Source organism: Kogia breviceps, chromosome 11 (genome assembly GCF_026419965.1).
Source record: "Kogia breviceps isolate mKogBre1 chromosome 11, mKogBre1 haplotype 1, whole genome shotgun sequence".
Taxonomy (NCBI): domain Eukaryota; kingdom Metazoa; phylum Chordata; class Mammalia; order Artiodactyla; family Physeteridae; genus Kogia; species Kogia breviceps.
The window spans coordinates 95,369,784-95,392,360 of NC_081320.1; the positions used below are offsets into that span (position 1 = coordinate 95,369,784).

Genomic DNA, 22,577 nt, shown 5'->3' on the forward strand with positions numbered 1-22,577 from the left:
CCTTGCTGACACTGCTCCATGAAAACGACATTCTTGAAGGACCCGGGAAGCGTGGTATCATGAGGAGGCATCTGACAGTGACAAAGGAGTCCTTGAGGTTATTAGTGCGGCACTGAAACAGCCTTTAACAAGAAGATGAAAGAGTGCTTTGGCAAGAAGAATGACGGCTGCACAATGCTGAACTGCGGGCAAATTCTTGATCAGCTGTCCTTGGGACTATACACCCAGCCAGTAGCAGAGCACGGAGGCACGCAGTACATGGGGAATGCCTGCTTGTGCTGCGGTGCAGAGTTCCACACAGAAGCACCCACTTCATCTTCACAGAGATTCTGCAATGCAGATAATGTTTGCTCAGTGCAGAAATGCGTTGAGAGGGGGTTAAAAAATAACTTGCCCAAGGTCACACAGCTAGTACGTGAAGGCGTCTGGCCCAACGCATGTCTCTCAGGTCCCGAAAGGAGCCCACCGCCCACCCAGCACGTGTTTCCCTGCGTGGAACTGAACTGAGAAATGGGAGCGCGGCTAACGGGCCTACCCTCGCGGTCCTGCGCTGGCTCAGCGGCACCCTTCGCGGGGCGTGTCCTCCCGTCCTGGAGGTTCCCGGAGAGGAGGAGGCGCTGGCTGACGACGGGGCAGCTCGCCCAGCCTCCGGGCAGGGAGAGGGAGGGAGTGCGGGCCCGGGAGCGGGATGGAGACCAGCAGCCCGCGGCCCCCGGGACCGAGCCGCGGCCCCGCGCTCGGCCCGGACGCCCGGCTGGGCGGGGACACGCGCCTCTGGGCCAAGGTGCTCTTCACCGCGCTCTACTCGCTCATCTTCGCGCTGGGCACGGCGGGCAATGCGCTGTCCGTGCACGTGGTGCTGAAGGCGCGGGCCGGGCCCCCCGGGCGCCTGCGCTGCCACGTGCTCAGCCTGGCGCTCCCCGCCCTGCTGCTGCTGCTGCTGCTGCTGGTCGGCGTGCCCATGGAGCTCTACAACTTCGTGTGGTCCCACTGCCCCTGGGTCTTCGGCGACCTGGGCTGCCGCGCCTACCACTTCGTGCGCGAGCTGTGCGCTTACGCCGCGGTGCTCAGCGTGGCCGCCTGGCCGTCCGCCAGCCCCTGCGCGCCCGGAGCCTGTCGACACCGCGCAGGACCCGCCGCCTGCTCTCCCTCGTCTGGGCCGCCTCGCTCGGCCTGGCCCTGCCCGTGGCAATCGTCATGGGGCAGAAGCGCGAGCTGGGGACGGCCGGCGGGCAGCCGGAGCCCGCCTCGCGCGTGCGCACCGTGCCGGTGAGCCGCACCGCGCTGCAGGTCTTCACCCAGGTACGCGGGAGGGGCGGCCCTACGGCCTGTGGTTTCACCTCTCATGCTGGAGACCGGTCGGAAAGTGGGGTCTCACCGCCCCATTTTACAAAGGACTTGCGGCGAGACTTGGCTAAAGTGAAACACTGAGAGAAGGTCCAAACAAGAATGAAATATTGCCATTTGCAGCAACATGGATGGACCTAGAGATCATCATACTAAGTGAAGTCAGTCAGAGAAAGACACATCTGATATGATATCGCTTATATGTGGAATCTAAAACAGAATACAAATGAATACATATGCAAAACGGAAACAGACTCTCAGACATAGAAAACAAATTTATGGTTCCCAAAGGAGAAAGGGAGGGGAGAGAGATAAATTAGGAGCATGCAATTAACAGATAAAAACTACTATATATAAAATAGGTAAGCAACAAGGATTTGCTGTGTAGCACAAGGAACTATATTCAACATCTTGTAATAACCTATATGGAAAATAAAAAATATATGTATGTATGTATAACTCAATCACTTTGCTGTATACCTCAAACGAACACGGTATTGTAAATCAACTATACCTCAATAAAAAAAATAATAAAGAGAAGTCCAGATTTGAATTCAAAATTAACTCTGAAGTCTTCCCACTTTTGCAGGAGTGGTGAGCAAATGTGACGCGGTATAAGAATTACCCCGAGAGCAGGTAAAAATAGAGATTTCATGACCCACCCTGGGCTTCTGCTTTTTGATTATCACCAAAACCAGTCATCTTTAGCCCCATGACAAGAACATGAAAGAACTACTAGTTTATTGGGACGTTGTGCAGATATAAAAAGAGGCCTGAACATCCAACATTAATGAAGGGTTTCAAAAGAAACCCACATATCCACTGCAGCCTTACTGAGAATATGGAAAAATGTGAAGTTAAACCCAATAAGAAAACATTCCACTTGCTTTCAAAGTGGCTTACTATGGTCCCTATAAGGAGAATTACTCAAAGCTGGCTAGGCAGGATCCCTAATTTTTTAAAAAAAAAATCCACTTCCTATATCAGACATTTTTGCAAGTTGTCAAATTCCTTACCCCAGTCTGGACCTGATGATAAAGGAGACCAAAACAACAAACACCAAAACCCACCAACAGTAACCATACTAATGGAACTGGTCCTGCAGGGACTCAAGACAGCAGGCAGAATAAGGGAGCCCACTGACAACAGTGGGAGTGGCTCCTCCTAGCACTGCATCAGGTGGACTAATTGTGACCTCAGCCCTCAGCGGTCTGCCCACATGCTGCCTGCCCCAGCCCTGGCCCAAGCACATCCCGGCCACAGGGCAGCACGGGACACTCATCTACCTCCCAGCATCCCAGCTGCCTCCGGATTGTGAGCTGCAGGGAATCCGTCAGCAGAGCAGTCAGTGCACTGCTGTCCTGCCCAAGGCCCGACTGCCTGGTTCCCGCTGCACACCGGTGTGGCCCCGGCCATGCACTAACAACCTCAGCCTCTAAACACCTCGTTGTCGGGCTTCCCTGGTGGCGCGGTGGTTGAGAATCCGCCTGCCGATGCGGGGGACGTGGGTTCGTGCCCCGGTCCGGGAGGATCCCACGTGCCGCGGAGTGGCTGGGCCCGTGAGCCATGGCCGCTGAGCCTGCGCGTCCGGAGCCTGTGCTCCGCAACGGGAGAGGCCACAGCAGTGAGAGGCCCGCGTACCAAAAAAAAAAAAAAAGACCTGGTTGTCAAGTTCTACCACGCTTCACAGACTGGGGTAGTGGCTTCCAGGCCGTACTTATTTTGGAGTTAGGCCTGAGAGAGGAAGGAAGTGTCAAGCAATGTTTGTGCTGCAGATATGCTACTTTCAACGTTTGCTCTACTGGTACAGACCGACCAATGCGATGAAAGCCATGAAGTGTTCGCGGGCCAAGCTTTTGACATTATATGTAGTGAATTCTTTCAGTGTACCAGTGTTGTTTGACAAATGGTATATGTCAGGAATGTTTCACTTGAGATGTACAGTCTGTGTTAACATAACAAAATAGCCAGACTCAAATTATTTTGGCCCACCTTTCTTTTTAGTGTCTTATCAGTGAGTTGATTCATTATCCACATGAGTCAATGCTTTTTGACCAAGGAAACTGCTTAGAGTTTTTGAAAGTAGAAAAAGCTGCAAGGGCACACCTTGTTTTATTGCTCTTAGCTTTACTGTGTGTTTTACAAATTGAAGGTTTGTGGCAACCCTGAGTTGAGCAAGTCTATCAGCACCATTTTTCCAGTAGCATTTGCTCATTTCATGTCTGTGTCATATTTTGGTAATTCTCGCAATATTTCAAATAAAGATTATGACACACTGAAGGCTCAGGTGATGGTCAGCAATTTTTAGCAATAGAGTGTTTTTACATTAATGTATGTACATTGGTTTTTTTAGACATAATGCTATTCCACACTTAATAGACTACAGTATAGGGTAAACATAACTTTTATATGCACTAGGAAACAGAGAAATTCATGTGACTTGAATTTATTGCAATATTCACTTTATTGCAGTGGTCTGGAACCAAACCCGCAATATCTCCAGGTATGCCTTGACAGTTCTTCTAGAAAGATCTCAAAGGTCCCACAGATTAATCACTAACTTATGAATATATGTTTTACCTTCAGTTTCTGTCTTGACTGGTACTAAAGTTACAGTTTGATAGTAAGTATATGGTCAATAAAAACCTGTTTGGTCCCACAACAAACTCAAAATGATTGTCATGTACAGTGTTTTATTTTTCTCTAGGTGTTACTGACTTGTGAGCATGCATTAAGGTGAAAAAAGCCTGAATGATAACTCCTTAAAAGGGTGCGGCACCCAATTGAGACATTTTGTGATGATTTTTGTTTGTTTGTTTTGTTCTGGCCGCACGCTTGCGGGATCTTAGTTCCCTGATCGGGATGGAACCCCTGCCCCCTGCGGTGGAAGCGCAGAGTCCTAACCACTGGACCGCCAGGGAAGTCCCCATTTTTTTTTGCACTGATTTTAAAGTGCTATTAAAATGTTTCACATTTTTTCAATGTTTGCAGAGGGAAAGAACTGAGGAGGAGAAAACCCTATAACACATGTATTTTGAATTTGAAAAATGAAACATTTAAAGCACAAGGTATATAAACTTGTTTTTCATAAATCAAAAAACATCAAATAATAACACAAGACTTATAATGTAAAACAGCTGCTCCCTTCCTGCTCCTGCATGCTCTGATTTCTAGTCTCTGATCTGGAGGCAAACACCATCCACCCTTACGTAACTCCCACTACATTTTGCCTACATTTTCCAAAGAATACGCCTGCTTTATCTGTCAGCCTTAAATTTATCCACTGACTTCTATGTAGAAAATGAATGTCGTTCTTTTACATTCCCATCCCTGCCCTCCGCACCCCACATTCACACACACTTCCTTTCACCATCCTTTCAGTATAATTATGTCATGGTATTTGGTTAGATTCACGGTCAATATTTATTTTATTGTGACTATGTAAAATTCTTCACTGATGAGCCAGGTTGTATATTTTTGGGTTTTGTCCTTTCCAATATTACAATATTATCTCCAGTATTTGTTTTCCTTGCAGTTAATAATGAATCGCCTTTCCCCCCTCTCATCTGCTTAGTTTCCTATCTATTTCTAACTCATTTTTCCTTCTCTACCAGAAGTATAAACACCACTTCGATATGCTCAGACCCATGAGGGAATCTACTGGCTTCATCTCGTATTCTTCAATCATCCCTGGAGCCCTGTCTTCTGCTCTAGCCTCACTGGGAACACAGCTGGCACCTTGCCAATGCCACCCCATCTCTCTGCTCCTCTGTGGGACACTGATTTGGGGATCCCACGTCTCCCTCTGTATTTGTTCATAACCTGATTTTGATGGAACATATGCTCTTGTAACTTCCTGCGACCTGAGAGAAGGTTTGTAGAAGGTAAAAAAAATTTTAAGGATTTGCATGCCTGAAAATGTTTCATTTTACCCTTGCGTTTCTCATCATAGGGCAGAAAGTTATGAGATGAAAATCATTTTCCTCACGGATTGTGAAGCATCACTATTATTTTCTGGCTTCTTCCACTGTTGCTTTGAGTGAGTCTAATGCCATTCTGGTACCCCATCCTTTGTATGTGCCATTTTATCCCTTTGGAAGCTTTCAAAACTTTATCTCCAGGTGCTAAAATTCATAAGAACATGCCTTGACGTGGATTTATTTTCATTCATTGTTCCGAGTAGCCAAACGCTTTTCAGTCTAGAAGCTCCTATTCCTCCATTTTGGGAAATCTTTCTTTTTTTTGCGGTAGGCGGGCCTCTCACTGCTGTGGCCTCTCCCATTGCGGAGCACAGGCTCCGGACGCGCAGGCTCAGCGGCCATGGCTCACGGGCCCAGCCGCTCCGCGGCACGTGGGATCCTCCCGGACCGGGGCACGAACCCGTGTCCCCTGCATTGGCAGGCGGACTCTCAACCACTGCGCCACCAGGGAAGCCCCAGGAAATCTTTCTTAAACGTGGTTTTGGTTGTGTATTTTGATGTTGTTGTTATAATTTCCTCCCCTCTGTTTCCTCTATCCTTTTTCTTTCTAGAATGGCTATTATTTAGATGGTAAGCAACCTAAACGTCCCTAATTTTCTTTTCTCTTCTGTTTTCATTGCTCTCTCCTTACTTTCTGAGAATGTTCTCGACTTCCTCTTGTACACCTGCTGTCACCATGCCCCTGCCACCCTCCAGCTCCTGCTGCTACAGATTCCTGGGGCCTTGGGCCCGGCCTGATGACCAGAGTATCACTGAGCCTTGGCGCTACCTCCATAACCTCTGGAATTACCTTTTCCAGGTGAACGTGCTGGTGTCCTCTGTGCTCCCCTTGGCATTAACTGCCTTCCTCAGCGGGGTCACCGTGAGCCACCTGGAGGCCCTCCGCTCCCAGGGGCCGTCCCCTTCTGCCACAGGCAGCTCTGCCCCCAGCCACCTGAAGCTAATGAGCGAGGAGAGGAGGACGCTGGCCCCGGGAGGCCAGGCCGCCCTGGTGAGACACAAGGACACTCCCGCCGGATCCGTGGCCTCCAGCACAGCACCCAAGTTCTCAGTTAAGTGCCCGGTAACACTGCCCAGAGAGGCAGGGCTAGAGCCAGGGCTGCCTCCACCAATACGTGGCCACGCGGCCTTGAGCAAGTTACTGCCTCCCTCTCGTCCTCATTTTTCTCTTTGCCCGGGGGAGTTATATAATCACCAATAGGCTTTTGTAAGGTGCAGCAGTAGCATTAAAGGAAAGAATGGGAATTGGGCACGTGAACCCCCGCAACCTGCTCCAGGGAGCGGTGCACATAGACCAGCAGATGCCCGGCTGCTTTTCAGGGAGTCTGGCCATACAGACGGATGCGAGGAGCAAATGTAGTTAAGGATCCACAGACCAGGAACAGTGGACTCAGACCAGCTGGGTCTCCAAATCCAGCTCTCCACTAACTCTCTACTGTTCCTCATGTGACATCGATCAGTGTCTTTGCTTTTCTACGTATCTGGGCAAACTTGGCTTTGTAAGGGCAACTTTAAAGGCACAGGAAAACAGAGGTCTTTCCAAGCACCTGCTGTGACCCAGGAACTCACGACGGTCTGGGAGGGTGGAGTAAGGGAGAGGGTCTCCTCTGTCATCAATGCCACGGTGTTGCGGGCAGGACCAAAATATAAGAGCCAAGTTCAATGTGATGTGACAGGTGACAAAGGCAGCACATGAAGGGCCTGGGTTTCCTTCCATAGACAACGGGCCGTCATGGAAAGAGCTGGTGTCCAGAATCGCTCTTGAGATATGTGTGCTCAGCAGTCTTAGAGGACAGGCTATCCAAGTTTGAGAATTTTGCTTTTCAAACTTCTGTGCGCCCAAGAACGATGTGGACAGTTGTAAGACGCAGACCACTGGCCCCCATTCAGCCGGTCTGGGATGTGCCTGAGATTTTACATTTCTAACAAGCTCCCAGCTGAGGTGGACGCTGCTGATCCAGGGGCCACAGTGGATTAGAGAATGGGTTTGCCACTCAGGGCAGGAGTAGGAGAAAGGAAGGGAAGAGGTAGAAGGTCAGGGACAAAGGAGCCACTTAGAAGTCTGCTGTCACGGTCCAGTGGAGGGAAGATATGGGCCCCTTAGGGCGGGCACAGGGCAAGTGAGGAAGGAATGGAGAGGGAGATGCTAGGGAGAAACTTTTCCATAGACTGGATCTTGGGGGTAACGGAACAAGAAGAAGACTCTGTGGCTTAGGATGTGAGTGCCAGATGGAAGGTGGGGCCACCAATCAATCAGAAAAAGGGACAGAAGAGGGAGAGGCCTTATAAGGCAGACGGACATTTGAGTTCTGTTGTCTATGCGTCAGACAGCCAAGTGGGAATATCTCGCCCTGAGTTGGCAGTATTTTCTAGTGACCAGGAGCTTATAGATATCGTAGCAGTTTCTAGAAGCATGTCAGTGGACAGGTCAGGATTAAAGAGGACATTCACTCAGAGGACAGGGTAACACCAGGTGTGGGGACAGATCCAGGTAAGGGTGTGTCACATAACCTCAAAGTCCCCTTCCGACCCCTAGACTCCAGGAGCAAGTTCAAGGGAAATGCTCTTGTCACCTGGGGCAGCTTCCTCCCCAGAGATGGCGTAACTGGTATGTGTTTCCTGTCTGTCTGTCTCTCCCCGGTCCTGCGGGAGCCATCGTGGCTGTGTATGTCGTCTGCTGGATGCCGTACCATGCCCACAGGCTCATGTACTGCTACGTCCCTGACAACGGGTGGACCGAGTGGGCGAGGGGAGGAGCCCCAGCTCACAGGGAGGGGCCAGGGCTACCTCTGCTCTCCGGGGGGACCCCCAGTTGCTGGGATCCCCAGAACTCTGGCCTCCATTCTGTCTGGTCCTGCCAGTCTGTTATCCCCAAAGCTCCCAGCTCAGGGTGGGGAACAGAGCATTATCCGGAAACCTCTCTGAGGTGGTCAGGCCATGTAAGTGCTAGTCGGGGATATGGGCATCCTGACTTCAGGAGGGAGAGCGGCCTACAGGTCGGGAGTGGGGAAAAGGCCATGTTCTTACAAGGAAAGAGGGAAGAAGCCTCAGAGCTGTGATTCCACGTAGAGACCAGACCATGCACCCCCCCTTTTATGACACAATTGGAGAAAAGCACAGCAGAGAACCCCTTATCTTCCTTTTGGAAATCACTATGCCTCGATCATAAGGGAGAGTCAAACATCTGAGAGGAGAGAGATCCCACGTGGCCTCCAAGGAGATAGCTGTGTCCATCTCGAGAGCTGCTAGCGCCCCACCCCCGGCCCCCACGTGCACACACGTGCACACACACGGCCCTTCCCACGGCGACAAGGGGCGCAGCTTCTCAGAAGGACTTTCTCCTCTTAGTGAAGCCACATCTCCTTGACCACACCCAGCAGCGCGAGGCCCCCCATGTCTCAGCGGGCTGGCCGGTGGCCCCAAAGGCTGGGCGGGGCAGGTCAGCCAAGGGCAGCTGGTGTGATGGAACGTCTCTTGAATTCACGCTGAGCTTCCCGATAGCGGGAGGCAGGCCTTCCTCACCCAGCCGTGTGGAGGGGGAGACACTCCCAGCAGCAAGGGGAGGACGCCACGGGCAGGCGGCAGGCCCTCTAACCTGCCTTCCGGGTTTCTCCTCCAGCAAGCTCTCCGCTTTCTATCACTGCTTCTGCACGGTGACAAACACGCTCCTCTGCGTCAGCTCGGCGGTGACCCCTGTGCCGTACGATGCTGTGTCCTCCTCCTTCAGAAAACGCTTCCTGGAAGCCCTCAGCTCCCCGTGTCGAGAGCACCACCTCATGGAGCCGTTCCCCCCAGGGGCCCCGGAGCCCCGCCCTAGTGGATACAGCATCCGGCTCTGGGGCTCCCCCAGGAATCCTGGCCCGGATGAAATCGAAGAATGGGCAGGGTAACACTGACTGCGCAGCCATCTAGCAGACGAGCGATTTCACCACTAATAAGTCAAGCCACGCAGCCAGGCGGACCTGCAGGGACCCCCAGCTCTGCCCCTTCGCAGCTGTGTACCTGCAGGCAAGTCACTTACACCTCTTAGCCTCAGTCTCCTCACCTGTATGATGGAGGATGAATAATACCCATCTTTCCTGTTGTCTGGAGATTAAACGCTCAGCACAGTGCCTGGTGCGTAATAAAGAATATATTTTCGCTGGCATTCTTTTTGTTGCTATTACTATTATTATTATTGTTATTGCTGTTTGTCTGCTCTCCTGAACTTCCGCAAATGACAAATCAGCAGTGCCCAGAGCTGACTGCCTTGTTAGATCACGTGAGCTGTAGTAAAATCGTCCAGTCGCTCCAAGTAAGGGAGCAGCCGTTCACCCCAGCTGCCCTCTCTGGCCTCGGACCTGTGTGTCTGCCTGACGTGAGGGGGCCGGTGCAGCCGTGGGATGACGGCAGGGCTGCCTGCTCTGGAGAACAGCCCCACAGACGGGCTCTGGCCAGCAGTGTTCGGAATGGTTGCGTTTCCATTCTTTTTGTCAGAGCAGGCTCCCTCCATTTCCCCGCAGGCCTCAGCCCCTCTCCTGCCTGCACAGGGCCAAGTCCTGCCTGACGCAGCCAGCCTTGCTCCTGAAGGCTTGTGAGGCCTGAGCCCAGAGAGAAAGGGTGGTTTTCCTGGCTGTTGCCATCAAAGCCACAGATCTGCATAGGGGCAGGAAGAGAAAAGTGAAGCGCAGAGCAGAGGGACCAAGAAAAGGTTTTCGGGGCTTCCCTGGTGGCACAGTGGTTAAGAACCCGCCTGCCAGTGCAGGGGACACGGGTTTGAGCCCTGGTCCGGGAAGATCCCACCTGCCGCGGAGCAGCTAAGCCTGTGCACCACAACTGCTGAGCGTGTGAGCCACAACTACTGAGACTGCACTCTAGAGCCCGTGAGCCACAACTACTGAGCCCGTGTGCCACAACTACTGAAACCCGCGTGCCACAACTACTGAGCCTGTGAGCCACAACTACTGAGCCTGTGAGCCACAATGACTGAGCCTGTGCTCTAGAGCCCGTGAGCCACACTACTGAGCCCACGAGACACAACTACTGAAGCCCAGGCACCTAGAGCCCGTGCTCTGCAACAAGAGAAGCCACCGCAATGAGAAGCCCGCGCACCGCAACGAAGAGTAGCCCCCGCTCGCCGCAACTAGAGAAGACCCCGTGTGCAGCAACGAAGACACAATGCAGCCAAAAATAAATAAGTAAATAAAATTTAAAAAGAAAAAAGGTTTTCTCTGATTAACTGTGTTGATGTTTCCCTGAACTCCGTCCATCACCCACCCTGGTCCCCAGTCCTGGAACCAGCACCTGTGCACACACATTACGGGCAAACAGTCACACAGACACATCACACACACACCATGTGCACACACATACATGCACACGTATCACGCCACACACCTCACGCACACACGGCTGGACAAGTACCCTGTTGGAGGTGAGAAGCTAGAACAGGCAAAGAAAGACAGGAAAGGTGGCCAAGAGGAAGGCCCAGCCCGGGCACACGGCCTGGGGTGCTGGGCAGTGGCCACTGCATGAGTGGGAGGTGACCGTTCCGGCCCCCAGCCCCAAAGCCCTTGAGAAAAGGCCAGAGGCGATGACAACACACTTCAGAGAGCCCACCACCCTCCTCGTCAGGGAGAGGAAGGGCCACCTGGAAAGAAGGAGCGACACGGTGCCGGTCTTGGGAACCTCTTGCCAGGCGGCTCCGAGGCTCGGGCATGAGACCGCCCGGTGGATGGAAGAGGGCAGACTCCAGACGGACACGTGGAGGGTGGGCGCCCCCTCTCCGCCCCGTGTGCCTGGGCTCCGCTGCACTGGCTGAGGATCCCTGTGGGCTGATCTTAAAGGCCCATCTCTGGAGCTCCTTAGTGAAGGCGGGGGAGGGCACCCGCCTTCATTCTAGCGAAAGCTCACAGAGCACCGTGAAGCAGGAAAGAGCAAGAAGCAGCTCAAAATACAAACTTTGGTGCAGCTCCATTAGGGGGCACAGAAGCAATTGAACCAGCGGGGTCCAGTCGGCCCAGGACTCGGGCCCCGGTCTGGGGCAGACCTGGTTTGGGGCCTGGCCTCATCACTTGGATGAGCCCACCCTGGGCAAAGGAATTTCCCTGAGCCTGTTTCTTCATCTATAAAACTGGTGGAGCAAAAGCCCTTAGATCTAGTTTTTAAAAATAATTTAGATCAGCAAAAACTGACTTGGATTTGAAGCAATGTCCAGCCCTTAGTGATCCTTCTTCATAGGAGTGTGTGTACATTTTGCTGCAGACACGTGAATGTGTTTGATTATGGGATGCTCCAAGTTCCTGCGTGTCAGCTCGGGCTGTCATCACCAAACAACACAGACTGGGGGGCTTAAACAACAGACGTTTGTTTTCTCCCAGCTTTGGAGGCTGCAAAGATCAAGGTGCTGACGAGCTAATATTTCATTCTGAGGCTTCTCCTGGCTAGTGGGCAGCGGCCATCTTGCTGTGTGTCCACATGACCTTTGTGCGTGTGTCGGGGGAGAGAGAGAGCCCTCGGGCGTCTCTTCTTACAAGGACATTAATCCTGCTGGATCATCGGGGCCCCATCCTTATGACCTCATTATGATGAACTTACTTCATCAGTAATTAACCTGAATTGCTTCCTTAGAGGCCCCATGTCCAGATACAGCCACAGTGGGGGCTGTGCCTTCAACATATGAATTTTGAGGGCTGCCAACATTAAGTCCATAACACCCTGTTAGGGTTGCTGTGGTAAGTGGTATATGAACCATGTATATGAACTTTTCAAAAAGTCAAATACTCTGAATTGCAAAGTATTGATACATCTGATCCCAAGGGGTTCAGATAAGAGATTATGCATATATAGTACCTAATAATCAATTTGTGATGAGGAGATGAGAAAGAATGAAAAGTTCCTACCACGGTGCCCGGCACACAGTAAATGCCCAATCAATACTAGTCACTACTGTCATCGTCATCGCTCTAGACCGCAAACGGGGTAAAACCTGGTAACTGGGTAAACCCTCACAGGAGGCCCCGTGAATAGCAAAGAACAGCAGGACCAAAATTTAAAGAAAAACATATTGAGAAAACAACTTAAGAAAACATGAATGATAATGTAAGGAGTTACTTTACATGTTATCCAAAGATCTCATGCAAATCATTAAGGAAAACACCAAGACCTCAAAGGCCAAGAAACACACCAGAGGAAATAAGTTCAGCCTCAAAAGTCCCTAAAGAAACAACCATCAAAACAATAGTGATGCAGCATTTTATGGCGAACACATTACTTTCAAACTGTCAATGACAAGAGCCCAATATATTGCCACTGGAAACCAGGCGTGACCCATGTGGCCAGACAGTGGAGGGAGAGAAAATCGGAGTGCCCTCCTAGAAAGGAAACAGACGAGAAATCTTGGAAGCTAGAGAAATGCTCAAAAATTTAGAGCCTATGTTTCACCTGCTGGAATTTTCCTTTAAGGCAGTTTGCCAAGGAAGGAAAGCCTCTCTGTGGGCACACAGGTGTGCTGCCGTGCTCTTCATGGGGCATCTACCAGCAGGCTCTGGACCAGGCAGGTTAATCACTCGTGGTGCCTGCCCCTTACGTACTGCAAACACTGTTATTACTTTTGTCATTTTACATGTGGGGAAACGGAAGCAAAGGGAGGTTAAGACAAGTCTTGTCCCATTACTTGGAAACTCAGACCCAGGAGCCAAGTACTCCCCGCTGCATCACACTGCTTTCCAAGAGTCTGATGACAAAAGATGATCAGAAACGAAAGCCTCAGCCTTAAGGAATCGAATGACTCACGATCATTTATCCAAACGAATCCTATGTGTTAGGCCACCATAAACAAATAACAAGACGTACTTAGCAGTATAAACATATTGTGGTTTTACTATTAACTAAACAGGGAAACAGAATGCAAAACTATAGTATGCACAAGTCATTCCGATTCAGAGAAGAGGTCTAGAGTGAGGCACTTAGAAGATGGCGAGTTTGCTATGGGGGCATGAGTGACCTAAGAATAAGGGTGGTTTCTTCCACCTTCATCCCAGGATATGAGTTGAGTGCCTGGCACACAGCAGACACTCAGAAATGTCTGATAGAGAAAGGACTATGAAACCTTTTTTTTTTTTTTCCTAATTTGTTGGCATAATGTTGTTTGTATAATATCTAAATAACAAATTTCAAATAGAAATCCAATTCCCCTTGCTGGGGCCCCAGGTAGAAGCACTGGGCATTGACTAAAGCACCTGCAGGCCAGGCTCAGACAGGCCTGGAGATAGATCCTGCCTCTGTCACTTATCAGCAAATCCCTTCACCAGCTTGGGCCTCCTGTCCACATCTGTGAAACAGATTTGATAACAGCTATCCTCTGGGTGTTAAGAATTAAATGACATCACACACATGAAAGTGTGTATGTAGCACTTAAAGAGCTCAATGGGCAGGGCTTCCCTTCCCTGGTGGCGCAGTGGTTGAGAGTCCGCCTGCCGATGCGGGGGATGCGGGTTCGCTCCCCGGTCCGGGAAGATCCCACGTGCCGCAGAGCGGCTGCGCCTGTGAGCCGTGGCCGCTGAGCCTGCGCGTCCGGAGCCTGTGCTCCGCAACGGGAGAGGCCACAACGGTGAGAGGCCCGCGTACCGCAAAAAAAAAAAAAAGAGCTCAATGGGTAGTAGCCGTTATTAATATAAAGGGAAGCTCTTGGTTCCTGAATGCAGCCTATCTTTACAATTCTGTTCTTTAAAAATTTAATTAATTAATTTAATTTTGGCCACGGTGGGTCTTTGTTGTTGCACGTGGGCTTTCTCTAGTTGCGGTGCACGGGCTTCTCGTTGCGGTGGCTTCTCTTGTGGAACATGGGCTCTAGGCACGTGGGCTTCAGTAGTTGCAGCACGCAGGCTCAGTAGTTGTGGCTCGTGGGCTCTAGAGCACAGGCTCAGTAGTTGTGGCGCATGGGCTTAGTTGCTCCGCGGTATGTGCGATCTTCCCGGACGAGGGATTGAACCCGTGTCCCCTGCATTGGTGGGCGGATTCTTAACCACTGAGCCCCCAACCAGGGAAGTCCTACAATTCTGTTTTAAAAAAATAAGCTATATCTATTTGTGTGGTTGTTTGGTCTACTTGTTTGTCTGCTTGGCCAAGATCAAGAGACCCCAAAAGCGTTCTTTTCCTAAGTCTTAGTTAGTCTTATAGCCACAACTACCTCATACCAGGATCCTAGGAAGCCTTTGCCAAACTTTGCCAAAATTTGAAAGAGGAAGTCTGCATTGCCCACCTGTGTTGATTTCCTAGGGCTTGCATGTAACAAAGTGCCACACGGTAGTGGGCTTAAAACAACAGAAATGTATCCTCTCACAGTTCTGGAAGCTACAAGCTCAAAATCAAGGTGTCAGCCGGCTATGCCCTCCTAAGGCTCTAGTGAAGAATCCCTCCTTGTCTCCCAGTTTCTGTTGGTTCCCAGCAATCCCTGGAATTCTTTAGTTTGTAGATGGATCACTCCAGTCTCTGTCTCCGCGGCCCCATGGCGTTCTTCCTCTGTTTCTCTTTATTGTCTTCTTATAAAGACACCAGTCGCACCGGATTAGGGCCCCACCTCACTCCAATATGACCTCATCTCAACTAATTACATCACAACAATCCTATTTCCAGTTAAACTCACATTCTGAACGACTAGGGGTTACAACTTCAATATATCTTTTGGGGGGACACAATCCAACTCACAACACCACCCAAAGCCCACCCTTCTTGGTGGGGTGGATTGCCGCCCCTAGGAAACACCCTTTCACAGAGCAAAAGATCCTAAGAGAGAAAAACTGGTGCTCGCCTGAGATTTATGTCTTTTTTTTTTTTTTTTTTTTTTCCCCGTTGCGGAGCGCAGGCTCCGGACGCACAGGCGCAGCGGCCATGCCCTCGCTTGAGTTGTAGAAGAAAGGCAAAAGGAAACTGGGACAGTCTATTCGGTGAATGACAAATGCAATCTTAGAATTTCTGTTTCTTCTCTAGACCTGAAGGGCTTGTAAACTCTGCACTGGCCTTCCCAACTGTTTTGCTAATTAAAATGCTAATTCCTCTGAGCAGGAAGTCTGCCTAAGCAAGTAGACTGAAAAAGAAACAGCAGCCGTGGACACTGGACTTGCCCTTGGTTCATGGTTTTCCCTTAAAGAAGAGCCGTCTGCAGAACCTGAAGCCCGACGTGGGAGGTTTCATGCAAACTTCTTTATTGAAAGTGGTTACTTTTTTTTTTTTTTTTAATAAATTTATTTATTTATTTATTTTGGCTGTGTTGGGTCTTCGTTTCTGAGCGAGGGCTTTCTCTAGTCGTGGCAAGCGGGGACCACTCTTCATCGCGGTGCGCGGGCCTCTCACTGTCACGGCCTCTCTTGTTGCGGAGCACAGGCTCCAGACGCGCAGGCTCAGTAGTTGTGGCGCAGAGGCTTAGTTGCTCTGCGGCATGTGGGACCTTCCCGGGCCAGGGCTCGAACCCGTGTCCCCTGCATTGGCAGGCAGATTCCCAACCACTGCGCCACCAGGGAAGCCCTGAAAGTGGTTTCTAAACCTTAATGCCGGGATTGCCTAGACTCTGGATGGCACATAGCGTGGTGCATTTGGTACATGCTTGAATCCAGCACCACATTCAACAGGCAACCCAGTGAGAAAATTCTGGATCAGTATTTTTTATTGCAGTCTTAGGAGCCAACAGTGCCTTCTAATATACAGCATTTGGGGGAAGTAAATAACTCAAGGTAGCACGCAGTTGTGATGTTAGTGAAACTATCCTTACACCTGCAGGCATGAATCTAGATTTGTTCTGTCACTTGAGAGGTGTGTGATCTCAGACAAGTCACTTAGCCTCTCTGAGCCCTAGTTTCTTACTCTGTAAAATGATACCAATGATATCTACTTCAAGTGTGACTGTGATGACTAAATGAAATAATGGACAATTAGCCATCTAGTAAAATGCCTAACCATAGTAGATGCTCAAGAAAGTTTGCTACTCACTGTTGCTGATTTCATAGCTAACATAGTCTCCAGGGAGCTGGGTGACTTGGCAAAGGAGCCAAGGCATGAACCCAAGTCTCCCGATTTCAGATTCCGTGCCCTCTGCACTGCCACATCCTGCGTCAAGAACTCTGACATCCACATAAATGTTGCTCTTGTAGCATGATTTCTCCTCCTTTATTGCGAGAGTCGTAAGTTGCTGAAAGTTTTCAGGAAAAAAAGAATCAGTTTTTTGGTGTGTACTTATTATTCTTATCTGGTTTGGGGGTGACTGTTATTTCTGGCCTTTCAGAAGTACAGGATTCCATATTTCCCAATGTTCTGGGAGAGTTTTTATTTTATGGCGGTAAAATACACATACAATTGGCCGTTAGTGACATTTAGCACATTCACTATGTTATGCAACCCTCACTGCTATCTAGTTCCAGTACATTTTCTGGAATTTTTATTACACAAGAATTCTCTGCTCTTTGAAGGTTAATTACTTTAGACCAAACGTATTACTGTGTCAACCAACTCTCATTTCTGTGGGTCTTCTTTGTCTGCTGCTGCGAGAGACAGACTAGTCTCCATTTATGATTACACAATTTACCCATCTTCTTGTATTTCTCAAAATTCTTTCTATTTCATAGCAATGCTGGCATATCTACAACGTGTCGGGACAGTCTCATCCCTCTGGGCAGAATTTTGAATTTTAACTTAAAATATCTCGTTGCCTATTTAATTTTCAAACATGGAGTCCTAGTCTGATTAGCTTTCTTGACTCAATCTGAGAGCCTCAATCTGTTGTTAGGTGACTTTAACTCATTTATAGTTATTTTGATTATTGATAGGTTTGGATGTGTATCCTATTTACCAAGCTTTCTTGCTGTTTATCCCCTCCCCACCCTGCTCTTACCTCATACATACACTGATTCTGTCAGTACTACCTTTCCCTTTAATGTTTTAGATATTGGACACCCTGTTTTTTCCTTCTAGCAGCTTCTCTAAAAGTTTTTAACACATATATTTAAATATTCCTTTCCCATTAACATGTTAATCACTTCTGCCCCATTAAACCAAGAATTTTTGCTCAATTTCACTCATTTTATCAGTTCCTCCATCACCGACCACTCCCACCCCCAGCTCCCATGTTGGGATCAGCTAAGATAGAAGAGATTCATTCTCTCATTCAATGGGCATCTCACGGTCCCTAGAGTTTGCTGGGCGTAATCAAGGCTCTGGGAACAGAGCAGTGGAACTGTCTCATAAAACTCCTGCTTTTGTGGGGAAAGACCAGAAAAACAAAAGCTAAACAAACTGTGTTCTGTTAGTAGGTACTGTACTGTCAATCAGGGATGACCTCATTGAGGAGGTGGCCTTTGAGTAGTAAGGACCCAGTGGAAGCGAGGGAGGGACCCAAGCAGACGTGAGGGGGAGGCGCCCTCCGGGCAGAGGCGGGTGCTGGCCTGGCGGTGGCCAAGGTGGTCCAGGAGGGCCAGGCAGCTGACATGCGGTAAGCAAAGGGAGAAGTTAAGGGTCAGCAGAGATCAGGGACATCCCTTTGTACTGCCTTCTGAAAGACTTTCTCAACTGCACCTTCCAGCTGTCTCTCTTTCACTCTTGAGCTGGTCTATTTCATCCACCTAACTGAGGTTTGAATTTCCAAGATCTGTACCTGATCTTTTGTTGGTTCTGGATGCAATATATTCTTTTCCCCAGAATTTAATTACACTTGGTTGATGGGATTCCGTCTGCTGTATTGACTCTTCATGTTGCTTATCACCTCTCCCTCTACAACATTTCCTGTATTTTCGTTGTGAGTTTTAGTTGTGTGTTTATTTCCATACTAGGGAGCTCCTGTTTGCTATTTACTGCCTCCAGTGACCGTGGGCAAAGGACACTGAGGTGGCGATGGGGTGCCAACAGCTTGTCTTCACAAAGGCCTGGGGACCCGCCCCCTGCTTGGGGCTCCACACTCCGGGCCTGAGCCTCAACCAATCCGCTGCTGAGCCCACGTTGGTTGGGGGGTGGAGGGTGCAGCAGGGAGGGCCGGCCGAGGCACCAAGGAGCCTGGCTGCTCCGAGTGAGCGACTTGCCCTGCGAACGACCCTGCCAAACGCCCAGGCCCCCTGCCTGCTTCTTTAGTCACTCGGAAGCTCAGGGCACAGGAGGAAACCATCCTTCTGGGTGGCAGCCTTCTTTGCACGCTTTGGGCCGTTGTTTCTTCCATTTCTCTTTCAGGGATTCCCCCACATCTTAATATACCCTTATTTTTATGGATTTGTTCTTCTTTCCTTTCCAAAACTGTCCTCTGTCATTCACTGAGATTTTAAGCAGCTATTAGCCCCCCAGGACCACTGGCCACACGACTTCCTCCCAAAATGATGCAACTCATTCCCAGCAAAGAAACAATACATGCATCACAAATTCTATTTATAAGGCTGGAGCAAATACGAATACTCGTTTGTTTTTTTTTCCCCCCCCGAGTTTAAATTAACCAATAAAATGGGGAAAGCAGCCCAGAAGCTGCCAGAAGCCACCATTTATAAAAGACAAGTAGAACTAAAGAAGGTAAGTTTTTATTCCAAGATAGGAATAATGACATACACAAAGAGATCATTTTAGAAACACTGATCTAAATCTTTTATACTCATGGACTTTACTTCTTAGGGAGGAAAAGATTGACATTAACTCTTTGGCATCATCTTTGAAAAGAATTTCTTCTCGGATTGCTATCCATTAGAGTGCTTTAAACGTCTAAGATGGACGGATGAGAGTGCCTTCTGCTGATTCATTTCTGACGACCTTTAAACTCTTCCTTTGGTTACGGGCCACTCCATGAGCAGCGTGGTGGGGAGATGGATCGCAGCGTCTGCTTCTGTTTCTCTCCGGCTCTGTGATCTTGGTGAGATGCGCTCTCTACGTCTCAACTGTCCCATCTTTGAAATGGGAAGAATAATTCCACGCACATGGGCGGCTGGAAGGGTTAAGCAAGATCGTAACTGTGAAAGCACCTGGCCCAAGGCCCAGCCTCTAGGGGGCCCTCTAACACGCTGGTTTACAAAACATCCCAGCACAAGCGAGAGCGTGGGTGTGTCACAGAACATCGCTGCTGCCTCGTCTGTCCCCTTTCCTCTCCTGTCAGGGACCAAACATTCGTAGGAGAAGACCAGCGATTCAAGGAACTAAAAACTGAGCTTCAATAAATTAGAGCCAGAAGTCTAGTTCTTACCAACTATTCTCTGCATCGCTTTAGCTGTTCTCATTGCTCGTTTCAAGTAAGCCATTTGGTCCTCTTTCCTTTGTAAGGCAAATTCCATTTCTCAAGGTCAACCTCTGTAACCCTAATTTCCTTCCTGAAACCGCTGTAGTTTTAAAAAAAGTTTCTTTTCACTTTTGCCCTTTCTAAGAGGTAGGGTATTTACCCTATACTATTTTAATAGAATCGTACTTGCTCTGAAGTGAAACTATTTGTTTTACTTTATTAACGTTGATGCCTTTGGGCTAGCTTCTAAAAGAGTAAACTTACATAATTCTTATTAAGTGAACCTACTTCGTTTTTCCTTGTCTCCAGCCTTTACAGTTAAAAGGTTCTTTGGGAATGTTGCTCCGTAGTAGGTTATAGAGAAACCTACCTAGCCAACATCATATCCATCGTCTGCAATGCTGGCGCCTGTACAAGATAAGCCAAAGGGGATCCTTCAGAGCCAAGAGAAAAGTCAAGCCTGTCCGTGGAAGCACATGGATGATGTGACAGCAGGCAAAACTCTGTTCTTCATATGACGGACTTCGACGCAGGCCAGGGCAATGGGGTCTCTGCCCCGGAACCTGGGGGCCTTTGGTTTGAGTTCCTGCGCACCGTCCACTCATCCCCGTGGGTCTCGGTAAGTCTCGGTCCACCTCCGGGCCTCGGTTCCCTGGCACCTACCGTGAGGGGGTGGCCAACAGACACCTCTGGGTCCCGTCCCAGTCCCGACACTCCGTGGTTCCTGGTCTTCCTTTAGCCTCAGCAGCCGGAGGTTGTGAAGGCCCCGCCCTCAGATGTGTCGTCCAGTCAGAAAGAAGAGGGGTCGGTCCTCCTTGGCGTTGGCGGTCTGGAATTCATCTCGCAGCCGGAACTGCCACTCATCCTCCAGCTCCAGGCGGACCACCGTCTGGCGGAGTGAGCTGCGGTCCTGACAGATCACACACAAGGTGGCACCTGCGTGGACAACAGCAGAGGCACGTGAAGAAAACAGGGGAGTTTCTCCAGAGGAGAGGCACCGCCTGGCTGCCACGTGCGAGAACAAAATACGCCGCTGCTTGGAAGGGAAGGGCCGGAGGTCCGCGTGAGCTCTTGTCTCCTTGGGGATGCTTCTGAATCTTAGCAAGACAGTGAGATTGTGATTTGGCAGGTCTGGCAGATGAGACAACATGGAACCATGAAACACTGGCGGAGAAGTGAGCAGAGGGGGAGACGGAGACAGCCTCGCAGGATCACAAACCCACATCCTCGGCTCCAGGCCCTGCTGGCGAGCGCCCTGCCCTGCCCCTCCAGCCCAGCCCCCCCCTCCGGCCACCCCAGCCGGCCACCCGCCCAGGCTCCACGCACCTCCTGACGCTTCCTCTGCCGGGCAACGAGGATTCTCCCGCCTCTTGACGCCTAGCGTTCATCAGTAATCACGGGTGTTCGCTCTAGCTCCCTACCCCCCTACCTACGCGTCCTATCCTATTAGACGAAATGTTTCCCAAGAGCAGAGAATGTTGTGGAAACCTCTGACTATTTCCCCAAAGCTTATGCAATGTTGGTGGGTGCTCTCTAAACACCTGGTAGGGAGGAAGGTCAGAGTCAAGGCCAACCAAGGAAAAGTGAAGCTTGATTAGGGATCCCAGCTGGACTGGAAAGAATGTGTTTAAGTCATACAGGATGAATGTTTCTCACTCTCAGCCACTCTAGCACGAAAACACCTACAGAGGGAGAAAGATTAGAAGAAAAGTAAAGATGCATGTGGTACCCCAAGACAAGGAAGAAGAACTCATCCACCAAGAAGGAAAAACGTCTGAAGGGATCTGCATGCTTAGGCTAAGAGCCTGCCTTGAAAAGCAACAGAAAAGTTGAAAATATCTGCTAGTCACCGAACAGAAAGGGGCTGTGTCTTGTCTCTACACAAACAGGTAGAGGGGGAAAGAGCTGCCCTGGGACCCCTTCCCAGCCTCTCGTGCTTCCCTGGATGGTCGGGGAAGTCACGCGCCCTGAGCCTCAGTTTACCCGTTGGCAAGAAGGACTAGGACCAGAGGTCACCTCGGCAGAGGTGCCAGGCGACGACAGCCCTTCAAGTCAAGGTCCACGGTAAGAGTACGGGAAGTTACCTTTCAGGAAATGAAACTTTTTCAAAAAGCCAGCTCCCACAAAAGAGTCACAGAGGTACAGCAGGAGTCCACTAAACAGGAAGTCGGAGCAGCTGACGTTTAAAGAGTGGGGCCTGGAGCTCACATAACACACAGAGATCTGAAAAGAAAGGAGTCCAGGGGAAAATGTCATTTTCCATGAACTACTCCACGACATTGTGTTAGGGCTTTGCATCTAGCAAATACTAACTGCCAGGTCAAGCTCAGACTTGGAGGAACAGAAACAATATTTAAGGTTATTTCCAAATCTAACTCCTAAAACTCAACTCCAAGACTTATCCAGATTTATCTATTCATTAATTCATTTGAGGATCAGACGTGTTTAGCATCAGAAGTGGGTTTGATTCTGAACTTCTTATATCGGGGCCAAACCACTTCAGTCCTCTCAGCCTTTATCTTATCAGCTGTCAAGTGGGGTCATACCAGAGCAGAAGTAGTGGAGTGGTTCTAGTCCCAAGTCCTGGGTTCTGGCGCACGTGTTTAGGAATTTCCCGGATTTATGGACTCGACAGCGCCCCTTCTGACAGTTACCTGAGACCCCAGGTTAAGGTAGCAGTCGACGGACAGCACGGGGTGGCCGTGATTCTTCAGGGACAGCGGGAAGAAGCGGTGGCTGTGGTGCTGCAGGAACTTCTCCAGCAGGAGCTGCGCGGGGGCCGCGAGGAACGTGTGCTTGCTGTCGGGGGCACAGATGTACTGGGCGGGCACGACGGCCACGGGGCTGTCAGACACCTGTGCGGGGAAGGGCGGGCGTCAGCCACCCTGAGCAGGGACCCAGGGTGCGTGGCCCCGCCGTGGAAGGCTGTGCCGTGGAGCAGCCATGTAAGAACACATGGCTTCCACTGTGGAGTTCTCCATTAAGAAAAATTAGGTTTAACCGAAGTGGGACGTGTGAAAACGGATCACGTGATCGAT

General features: G+C 50.0%; 2 protein-coding genes and 1 pseudogene across 9 annotated transcripts in view; 2 read left to right on the plus strand and 1 right to left on the minus strand.

Annotated features, from left to right (window-relative positions):
- The first annotated feature begins 666 nt into the window (after positions 1-666).
- Positions 667-9,464, plus strand: NTSR2 (neurotensin receptor 2). Its single transcript, XM_059078682.2, is given in 8 exon segments — positions 667-1,076; positions 1,079-1,302; positions 6,127-6,336; positions 6,339-6,378; positions 6,925-6,927; positions 7,980-8,067; positions 8,947-9,121; positions 9,123-9,464. Coding segments are annotated over 8 exon segments (1,245 nt in total). The 5' UTR covers positions 667-688; the 3' UTR covers positions 9,240-9,464.
- LOC131765728 (cyclin-dependent kinase 8 pseudogene) lies at positions 1,475-2,826 on the plus strand (annotated as a pseudogene).
- Positions 9,465-18,838: 9,374 nt separating the features above from the next.
- GREB1 (growth regulating estrogen receptor binding 1) overlaps positions 18,839-22,577 on the minus strand; it is a 150,797-nt gene continuing 147,058 nt past the window's right edge. For 6 of the 8 annotated variants that reach the window (XM_067008097.1, XM_067008096.1, XM_067008095.1 and 3 more), the window contains 3 exons: positions 22,194-22,394; positions 21,624-21,762; positions 18,839-20,475 (listed from right to left, as the gene is read on the minus strand). In XM_067008097.1, coding sequence (XP_066864198.1) covers positions 20,312-20,475; positions 21,624-21,762; positions 22,194-22,394 — 504 coding nt within the window. In that variant the 3' untranslated portion in view covers positions 18,839-20,311. Of the gene's footprint in view, positions 20,476-21,080; positions 21,222-21,623; positions 21,763-22,193; positions 22,395-22,577 lie in introns of all 8 variants that reach the window. The other 2 variants (XR_010835639.1, XR_010835640.1) reach the window with 2 other exon arrangements.